The sequence below is a fragment of the Cryptomeria japonica genome, chromosome 8 (genome assembly GCF_030272615.1).
Source record: "Cryptomeria japonica chromosome 8, Sugi_1.0, whole genome shotgun sequence".
In the NCBI taxonomy this organism is placed as follows: domain Eukaryota; kingdom Viridiplantae; phylum Streptophyta; class Pinopsida; order Cupressales; family Cupressaceae; genus Cryptomeria; species Cryptomeria japonica.
The window spans coordinates 439,600,070-439,610,738 of record NC_081412.1 but is presented as its reverse complement, the minus strand read 5'-3'; the positions used below and the strand labels follow the sequence as shown (position 1 = coordinate 439,610,738).

Below are 10,669 nucleotides of genomic sequence, written 5' to 3'. Positions count from 1 at the left end.
TGGTCTGCCTTGGACACGTGACATCATCTCGTGATGCCGCGGTCCATAATCTCCTTACATCTCCTGATCACAGGGTTATGAGGGTCGTTGGATCTGTTCACACTTTTACCCACTGCCACGATGCCCGCCAACCTTTGTAAATTAAACATCAAGCACCTTTTCGCCTAGATTAAAACATCTTCGTCCATTATAAGCACGTGCAGTTGATGAACCATTAGTAACTCGGACTTTAACCGCTGGGAACCAGTAACATCAAATGTTACAAAGGTTTAATTGTCAGCTTAACCTCCCCCCTTTAGACACGTGGCATCATCTCGTGATGTCACGGTCCTTAATCACCATGCACCTTCGACCACGAGGGAGAGTGGGCTGTAGAATCTGCTCGCGGTTTAACCATCGGCCGAAATATTTAAAACTTTAGACTTAGGAAAAAATTAATAGGCGCTGGCATAAAAATTAAAGGGGACCCACTAGACGATAAGGAAATATTAAAGGGAGGACATAGGAAAATATAAGGGGCAGACATTTAATAACTTTAAACCTAGAGAACACAAGGCCCCGCCAACGAACTTAGACCCTCAACTTTAATGAAAAAAGGTAATGCGGAAATAGAATAGTCTTAGGATTTAAATAAAAGACTTAAACAAAACGCATAAACCCTAAACCCTGGACCCTGAGAGCAAGACTAACTCAAAATGACCAAAATTTTAACTAAGGCATGAAGATTTTTTGCACAGTCACTTTTACAACTATCACAGTCCTTGACTCTTAGCCAATGAGGTTTCAGCCTAATAGATACCCTTCAATCCTTGACTTTTAGTTGAAGTGATTTTAGCCTAAAGATTATGCTCATATATCAAATAAGTAAAATGAAAAACATATACCTACAACAAATCCAAAAACAATCTCAATTATTCACCATAAAAAACCAGACAAATTTCTTTAATTTTTTTATCAGTTTACCCCTGGTCAAAGTTGTGATGCGTGCAACAAACGTTTCCCTACAATGAATTTTGTTGCTTTCATAATTTAACCGTTCTCATAATGTTGTCAATCTGTCTGTCAAAGGCATGTTTTTGTAGATTCTGTACTTTTTTGTTTTTCTGGTAGAAGGTCCCACAGAAGCTGGTGCACATGATCTTCGCCATTTTCGAGGAGCACTCCATTAAAACAAATTGCAAATTCAACAGTTAAACTAACTACCTAACTAAGTAGAAGTAATTTATATCTACTTTTTGTCAGGATCGATCTACATGGAGCTTTAAAAAGTTAACCATCAAGTTTGTACTTTCCTTTCTTCTCCTTCGCCTTTTATTTGTCAACGGCTTGAGTGCAGGAGATAAAAGTGAAATTGGAGAGCACATTATTTTTCATTATTCCTCTGTCGTTTACAGTGCCGTCACCATTCATTTTATGCCCAAGAGTGATGGTTTTTGCTATTTACAGGCTACCGAACTCAGCGCCAGAACGTGCTGCAGCAGCCACTTTATTCATCAATCAAAGGCACAGTGTGGCCCAGCTTCATGTCCTCTAAAAGTAGAAGATTTGAAGCAAAGCAAAAGTAGTTGTTGACGGTTACGGTTACTCATGATTTGCCAGATTGCTCTCAAATCCTTATAACTTCTGCCATAAATTGGAGTGCTCTGTTCCTTTCTTTCTCATTGTTTTGCATCTTGCTCTGAAATTTGAGTGTTTTTTTTGTTTCTTGTGCTAAAATGAAGAGGATTGCTAGGTTTGAAGAGGTGTTAGGGAAAATGTTTTTAATGAGAGCCTTTTTTGTGGTTGTGGTGTTGTTTTTGGTGGAGGAGGTGGCTTCATTTGAGGCAGAGGAACTGGAATGGCGCCCTGCGACTGCTACCTGGTATGGCAGTCCGGACGGAGATGGAAGCGATGGTAATTGTGCACATTTGTGTAAATTTTAGAATTTTTTTTCCGTTTGCCACATTGTTATTGGTGCTTGATGTGTATTTTTTATGTGATGCAGGTGGAGCCTGTGGATATGGCGGCCTTGTGGATCAGAAACCCCTTAAAGCGAGGGTTGGAGCTGTAAGCCCCATTTTGTTCAAAGGCGGAGAAGGCTGTGGAGCCTGTTACAAGGTACAGCAAATTTTTTTGGTAACTTCTGACAGATCAACTAGTCTAGGGGACTACTTCTTAGAATAGTTCTCAGAAATGAGAAAACTGGCATAGAAGCAACAATGAGGGTTAAGTTCGGGTTCAGGGGCTTTCTGCAGTTACCTTTTTAAATGAATACTAACTTCATATGTTGAGCGGATTACATTTTGCCCAGCCTTATCTTTCATGGCGTCGAGTTTAACATTTAACAGGAGTTCATTGTGACCGTTCACATTCACTAACAAACTTAAGGCCATTTGAGATTTACATAAATTTTAATGAAATTTTTTGTTCTGATTTCTTTCGTCTTGCTGCACTGTTACACATTATATTCATTGTTAAAGCAGTTGAAATGCATGCAAGAAAGTACATTTATCAGGAGTTCATTGTGACCATTCACAACACTACCAAACTTAAAGCCATTTGAGATTTACATAAATTTTCATGAAATTTTTTGTTCTGATTTCTTTAGTCTTGCTGTACTGTTACAAATTATATTATTGTTGAAGCAGGTGAAATGCATGCAAGAAGGTACATTTAACAGGAGTTTATTGTGGCCATTCACATTCACTAACAACCTTAAAGCCATTTGAGATTTACATAAATTTTCATGCAATTTTTTGTTCTGATTTCTTGAGTCTTGCTATATATTGCTTCAAATCATATTCATTGTTGATGCAGGTGAAATGCATGCAAGAAGGTATGTGCTCAGAAAAGCCTGTTACTATTATAGTAACTGATGAATGCCCGGGAGGATACTGTGCATTTGGCAGAACGCATTTCGATCTCAGTGGAGCAGCATTTGGCCACATGGCGACTGCTGGCAAAACCCCCGAACTTCTCAATTCAGGAGAGCTCCCAGTTCTCTACAGACGGTACTCAAAATAAAAATGAAACCCTCTATTCTCCGTTAGCTTTGTCATATTTCAGTACAGAAATGTAATCCAATGTTGACGTTGCAGGACATTGTGCGAATATCCAGGGAAGAACATCACATTCCATATAAACGAAGGATCAACAGACTACTGGTTCTCCATACTCATTGAGTATGAAGATGGTGATGGAGATGTGGGAGCAGTCCATCTGAAAGAGGTGAGCTGCAGATCTGTGATTCGAACTCTAGACCTTCCTAACACTAAAGTGCATTGTGAGTAAAAGATTATGTGTGTTTGTAAGTGCAGGCTGATTCAGATTCATGGATGGAAATGAAGCATTTGTGGGGGGCAAACTGGAGTGCTTTGGGAGGACCAATGAAGGCTCCATTCTCTCTGCGCATCACGTCTCTGTCCTCCAAAAGAACACTCTCTGCCAGAAATGTCATACCCCACAACTGGTTTCCTAACGCTACATACAGATCACGCCTTAATTTCGACGACTAGACAAAGTATATTTTGTATTGGCTTATTCTATCATGTATACTGCCATTTGTGAGGATGTAAGAATAGTTGCAGTAGCCGTTGTAACCGTAACGGACAAAATTCGGTGTAGTTAGCTGATTATATCCGTTCCCCAAAATAGGGGTTTGTAATCTTTGGAAGATATTAGTTTTGTATATATATATATATGCTTATTTCCGGAGTTGTGTACGTGTTTGCAGTGAGGGTAAATATACAACCATTTCATTTTACGCTTCTTGGGTTTTTATTATCAAATTTTATGACTGTCAAATTACAGAACGCCATTTTGGGTTTCTATACTTTTGTTTTTAAATAGTAAAGACAATGTTGTCTCCTTTTTGTGTCAAGAGATGTACAAATAAATTGCAAACTCTAAGGTTCATTTAAGGAGTATTTGAAGGGGAGGTTTTGGGAAGAAGCACACACAAGGAAGGAGGTATTGGGCTTTTTCGAGGATTCCAAAGCATGAAGTAAAAAGAAAGGAAAGGAAATAATATCATGGGTAGAAAACTTTGTATCTACCCTCAAGGGTAAAATACTTCATGAGAATTTTACGCACCTGGTCCCACGGATAAGGAAGACAATCTCTGTTGAAGCCCCCCGCGAATCTATTCATACTAGTTTCGTCCGTGACCCTACTAGTCTTCTTCCATTTCCTACCCTCGGTAGGTAGACTCGTAGCCTGGGCAATGACATCCTCATTAATTTCAAAAGAGATGTCCTTCATGATAACTCTCCTGTCATTCCAACTACTGACAAACTACATGGAAAGACTCATCGAACCCAGTCATGGCTTCCATGAACAAAACAACGCCCCCTTCCTTGACATACATCCACACATAAGGGTCATTGCGGATGCAATCATCAATAATGACCGACTCAACCCGAACTAAATCCCCCCCATATCAGTTTCCTCTAGAGTGATGTTGGTAAGCAACGCAATGGACTTACAGAGGGAGTAACCAGCATGAAAAGCAAGAATGATCAACAGAACATACTCGCCAGCTCCGATAAGCATGCGAAGGGACACCTCTTATCTCCTCTGCCAACTTGCAAAGAGTTTTATTTTGGAAAAATCTCGAACTCCAGTTATAGCAATAATTGTTGTACTTGTTATGGTCTATCATATTAATGATTAAAAGATGCAGTTGCAATCCATCGGTAAAAGACCAATATGTCCACCCGTAAAATAAACCATAGCAAGTCATTGGTTGGTAAGGTAATTTTGATCTCTCCCTATGAGGGATTTATGTCTGTCAGAAAGCAATGCCAAGTGTCTCCAGCACCTGATACCTTTCATCTCAAGGCCCGCCGCAGCCAGGAAGTCTGCCACCGAATTGCCCTCTCTATAAATATGTTGAATGTAAAATTCCTCTAACCAAACAATCATAGACCATACGTCCTTGAGAATGTTTGTGAATCATCCAGCTAATCCCAGAAACACCTTTAGTTGCCTCAATGATCAGCTTAGAATCCCCTTCAATGATCAATCTTTTAGTGTCGAAGTGTTGCTAGTGTCAGTATATGCATTTGTTTGTTTTTGCAAAAAAAATTCATTTAGATGGGAGATTATATGCATGATAGTTTTGAAAGTTTGAAGGGAATTTGTTTCATATGAATATTTTTTTAATAATACATGGAAGATTATGGGAGATGGACTTACCTAAGGAAGATTGCATCTTTTGTAATAAAGGGTGGTGGAGAAGAAATCACACTTTCTAGAGGGTGTGCAACTTATGAGGATATTCATACCTAATATGAAAAAAGCTTAAAAGACACAATCGTCATGAATTATTTCAACGACTACCTCCTTGGTCAAGATCCACAATAGAAGCTCTGATATTGAAAGGAGTTTGAAGATAATTTAATGTTGTGTTCTTAATCTCGATCCTTTAGATTGCTTGATCTCACCAACATTATTAAAATCATTCATTCTTTTAAAATTTGAATATAATATATTATACATTAAATTAAATCATTTTAATTTGAACAACATTAAATTTTAACTAGTTTCAGCTCACCATTACATAAGCAGGCCCTTATGTAAAATAATACAAATAAAAAATTTGAAAATTGAGAAATCAAACAAATTGTGCATGATTGCATGCAGCATGGCATGTGGCTGAAGTCAATGCATTCTTGGAACATAAAGTTGGCACTATTTTGTCCTCTCTTACCTAGATTATATACTTGATAAAAGTATATATATAAAAGATTCCATTCAATGGATAACGAAATTGAGATTTTTTTTGACGTTTTAATTATATAGAGATGTGTGGCATAGAAAACCATATAATTTTAATATGAAAAGAGAATGTAAACAATCAATAAAAGCATGTTAGAAAATATACTCTAACATGTGAGCAGTATATTATTTACTCTCGTGTAATAGGGTGTGGGATTGATAATAATAAATTGTGAAGTTGCAAATCAATTTTTTAAAGTGTTAAATGGTTTCAATTTATTTAGTAGTGAATGTGTGTTTTTACATTAGTCAAAATAAAATATATTTTAATTAATTAAAAATTATAACAATAATTTAAGTTACAATAGTATTTATTTGAAGGTGGGTGTTAATAAGGTGAATGGAATAAACTAACTTTTAATTATAAAGTATTATGGAAGTGAAATCTTTGATTAGAGATTGATAGTCAATTAAGCATTTTTTATCCTCGCAAGTCATGAAGGTATACAAGAAAACTAAACTATATGACTCTTTGAAATTACAAAAGATTTTTAAATGCTCCATCAAACAAATGTAATAATAATTCTTCAAAGAAATATGAACCAAAAAAACCAGAACTATAAAAAAATTAAAATTTAATATAACTCAAAAATTGAACACTTTCATATTATAATAGTTTTCTTGTATTATATTATATAACTTGAATATCCTTTTATTTATCTATAATAAAAAATTCAATACATCAATTAAAAAATTATACAAAAGAGTACATCCATATTAATGGCCATAAGGTTTAGTAAAACAAAAACCTCAACTATCTATAATGAACCCAAATATAAACACTAAATGCTAAATTCAAATATTCTAACTTTTGTCATGCCCCCAAAAAATATATCTCATAATTATCACCTAAAAGATGGCAACATCATTATGAAGCAGCCGCATATTTCTATGTCCATGCATGGATGCAATGATGGCAATTGAAGGTTTAATATCTAGTCATAATCAAAAGCTCAAGTTCTTTTTTCTTCTTATCATTTGGGGCATACTCGTGGATAATGCTTTTATTAACATCAATGAATGATTTGGACACATTTTATTAGTGTGTCTAATGGGACACCACATAGATGATGTTGTTCTATAAATGCCTATATTCATTTGCAATGGAGGATATAATTAACAAAAAATAATTATTATAATATCCATGGCATGTAACTAATGGGACCATGGCATGCATAATAGTAAGGATTGACTATTGTAATGGAATAATAAGATTTGATTTAAAAGATAAGATAATGATTTTCGAGGTATTAAAGGAAAAGATTAAAAATAATTGTAATAAGATTCCAACAATCATTATTTTCAAGAGATTTCTAAGTTTCAAAAATAGAAAAAAACATAAAGAATAATATATTTATTATTTTTAAAGTGTAAATTTATGTTTCAATCTTGTAGTCAATAAAGGTTGTTATGTTGTATCTTTCTATGACTATTATGCTATGTATCTCCTCAATTTGAGTTATATTCTATGGGTTTAGTCTCTTTTTTGTAATATCCTAGAATTTTTATTATTATTTTGTTTAATTCTAAAAAATAATAGAAAATCCGAGATAAAAATTCATTTTCAAAGTCCCTCAACAACAATATGAAGAAATTATATTTTATTCACAAATTATAGTTAGCGTTTGTTAAAATAATGCATCTGAATTTACTCAAAATTTCAAATAAACTTAAAAAACTCGATATTATTGAAATATGTTTTTTTACCATAAAATATGTTGTTGCTACAACGATTCCTCTAATGCATACAACTACAAAAAATTTGGAAAACAGTTTGAAAATTTTCAATCAAATCATTATAAAGTCATCATTGCAACTACATTGCCAAACTCCAAACAAAAATTATATTTACCCAACACTTGGAGCTTGTCTTACACATAAAATATATTAATAATTACTATAAAAAAATATAGCACAAAACACAACATCTAGAATACTCTTCATACCAAAGATGATATCTACAACTTGTACCTCAACAAAGACATCAAAACTAGAAAAAACAACATCCCTTGAAGCTCCCATGTAACCTCTGAGTGAAATTACCTCCAGAAAAATAGGGTTTTCATCCTATGATCCTCAAAAGTCAATGAATTTCATCCACAAGCTGAAATTTATCTCTAGTTTTTTATCTAAGACTGAGGAACTGTTGAACAAAAGTGCTCAAACAATCTACAAGAGAAATGAAATCGGCAAAACATCCAAATGTATTTCTCAACTAAGAATAAATAAGCATGAGCACCAAATTGGGCACCCAACAAATCCCATGCCATAATGGGAGGGAAATTTTGAATTTTAAAGTGCATGTAACTGCCTCCTCCATGAGCAATCAGATGGCTTCTAGAAACCTACTTGACCAATCATGAAAATTTGTCATAACCAAAATATGTCAAAAAATGACTCAAATAACTCTAAGAGAAATTCATGCCCAAACTTCTCCAATCACTTAGTATTTAATGACCCAAATCCATGAAAATATAATTTAAAGTGATACCACAAAATATTGAACAAGAATAATTCATAATTGCACCATATTCACTGACCAAGAAAATAAGGAAATGAGATAAATAGAAAAATTAAATGTTTCACCTAATCTGGGATATTAGAAGTCCCTCCTTCCCAAAATTTCTTTCCCTCGAGAAAATAAAATCTAGGTGTTCCATAATATAGGGCCTTCCCTAATAGTGTATTAAACAAGAATATCTTTCCACTTCATCAAATATTCAGCTATGATCTTATGTCTCGATTCCCTTTTATTGGAATCAATAGCATCTTTAGGAACAAGAACTATTTTTCTCTTATCATCCTAAGGTGACAATGGTTTGGAAGGATCAATATGAAAACCTATTATTTTCTTAAGGCATGGTATATGGAAGACATTGTTGATCTTGCATCCTTCTGGCAATTCCAATTCATAAGCGACTTCACCTTTTTTTGAATGATCTTGTAGGGAACATAGAACCTTGGCTTAATTTTTTCTTTCACACTATTATTCATTGAAGAATTTTTATTTGTTGCAACCTCAAATATATGCCATGTCTCCTTCTTCAAATACTTTATATGTTTTCTTTCTATCAACATTAACTTTACTTTGATTTTGAGCTTGTTGCGAATTATCTTTCAATATCCTCGAAAAATCTTAACTTTTCTCAATCAAATATTTTGTTATATGAACTCTAATATTTGATAAATTAAATAAGAAAAATTAGAGCATAATATCCATACAATGCCTTGAAAATGGATAACCAATTGACATGAAACTATTATAGCAATGTTCTCCAAGATGTAACCATTTGACCCAATTAATTTGCTGATTCGAAACATAGTTCCTGAGATATACTTCAACCCATTTGTTCACTATCTCAATTTGACCATGAATTTGAGGATGATAACTAATATTGGATGTGAACTTGGTTCATGGGAAGTGAAATAAATCTATCCATAATGTACTAATAAATCTAATATCTTTGACATTGAATATGCTCATAGACAATCAATGTAAATGAAATACTTCGTTGAAGAATAAACCAACAACTTGAGAAGATTTAAAATTAGTAGTGATAGCATAAATGACCATATTTGGTTATTTATTTATTTGATTAGGGATCAAACAGGTTTTGAAGGGACTCGAAACCCTTTACAAACATATTTTGTGGGGATTTAGAACCCACTAATAGAACACTGCCAAAATAAAATCAAAGGCAAACAACAACCCAACAACAATAGACATGAAAGATACCAACATCAAAAACTTATCTGCCAAAGCCACCAAAAAACAATAATCATGGGTTTTGAAAAAGCTCCCACAACCTTAAGAAAAGATTCATAAGATAAAACACAAACAAAAAGTAGCCTACCAACAACAACATAAAAGCAATGAAGCCCTCAAACACCAACAACATGTTTTGAAAAGGCTCCCATGCCCTTTTGATGCAAATCCATACAAATAGCACCATCCTCAAAGACCTCATCACAAGAAGCATCACTTAGAAACACCCTGGACACCCACCTCAATAGGATAAGAAGAGTGTAGACTGAAGGAAGGGCAACCATATCCCTGAAACGACATCCCCCACCATCTCCTGGAAACTAGATCTTCACCTCAAAAGAAGATAGCTCCACCTCTATAAGACAATTAGGCAAAAAATGGAAAAGCTAATGCTGAAGAGAAACACAACCTATCACCTCCCCCTCCACCTCAATAGGAGACACATAGATATGGGAACAAAAAAGGGCAATAAGAACCCTCTTTAAGCACAACCACACCATAAGAGTTCAAAAACCCTTACAATGAAACCCAAACTTAGGAGCAACCAAAAAGACAACCAAGACCCCTAAGCCAAAATAGTTGTTGAACATGGGCCCTTGAAAATTTGCAACCTCTAAAACCCCCATTAAAACAAACTTAAGGGGAAGCTCAAAAAATTGACGAGAGCCCAACACCAACTAGAACAACTACCCCTTCGACCAGAATAGAGGCACAAAAACAACCGCCACAAGAAACCAAAAATAGGGCTTTAGGGGTATTGTAGAGAGCACCCAAAAAGTACAAGGGAACCAAAAATGATGCAGGAGAATCCCCGGTTCATAGCAATCTTGCATAAACCAAAAATATTTCCTTTCTATTTTGCTTTCTATTTGTAGTTTCAATATTTCTTTCTGTGTCCCGAATTTGGCTCACCGGAACCTGTGGAGATGGATTTTACTTGAAGACCTGATCATCTTCCTTATTTCCAAATCATGGAGCATTTGGATCAGTTTTTGACAAGTTATTGCTACCAGTTTCTGAGACAGTTTTTTGTTACTAGTTTCCTAGACCTATTTGCATTGGTGATCTATCAGATCCCTTCCATAGCTGGCAGAGCCCTGAGCGTTGATTCCAATGTTCATTAGCATGTGGCTGACCTTTCCCCGT

The 10,669-nt window shown here is 34.9% G+C and overlaps 1 protein-coding gene across 2 annotated transcripts; it reads left to right on the top strand.

Moving 5' to 3' along the window:
* Nucleotides 1-1,068: 1,068 nt before the first annotated feature.
* Nucleotides 1,069-3,689, top strand: LOC131052237 (expansin-B16). 2 transcript variants are annotated; one of them, XM_059210765.1, is made up of 6 exons: nucleotides 1,069-1,189; nucleotides 1,447-1,893; nucleotides 1,985-2,097; nucleotides 2,797-2,990; nucleotides 3,078-3,207; nucleotides 3,297-3,689. In XM_059210765.1, exons 2-6 carry the CDS (start codon nucleotides 1,716-1,718, stop codon nucleotides 3,492-3,494), a joined length of 813 nt encoding a protein of 270 aa, XP_059066748.1. In that variant the 5' UTR covers nucleotides 1,069-1,189; nucleotides 1,447-1,715; the 3' UTR covers nucleotides 3,495-3,689. The 2 variants fall into 2 exon arrangements, with proteins under 2 accessions (XP_059066748.1, XP_057842847.2); XM_057986864.2 differs by lacking the exon at nucleotides 1,069-1,189 and adding an exon at nucleotides 1,207-1,280.
* Nucleotides 3,690-10,669: the final 6,980 nt, after the last annotated feature.

What these genes read in the sequence shown, in the direction of transcription:
- LOC131052237 (XM_059210765.1), top strand. Translation starts at nt 1,716, where the DNA reads ATGAAGAGGATTGCTAGGTTTGAAGAGGTGTTAGGGAAAATGTTTTTA. An exon ending in CTCCCAGTTCTCTACAGACG is followed by an intron (nt 2,991 to 3,077) that starts GTACTCAAAATA and finishes TTGACGTTGCAG; the next exon opens with GACATTGTGCGAATATCCAG. An exon ending in GAGCAGTCCATCTGAAAGAG is followed by an intron (nt 3,208 to 3,296) that starts GTGAGCTGCAGA and finishes TTGTAAGTGCAG; the next exon opens with GCTGATTCAGATTCATGGAT.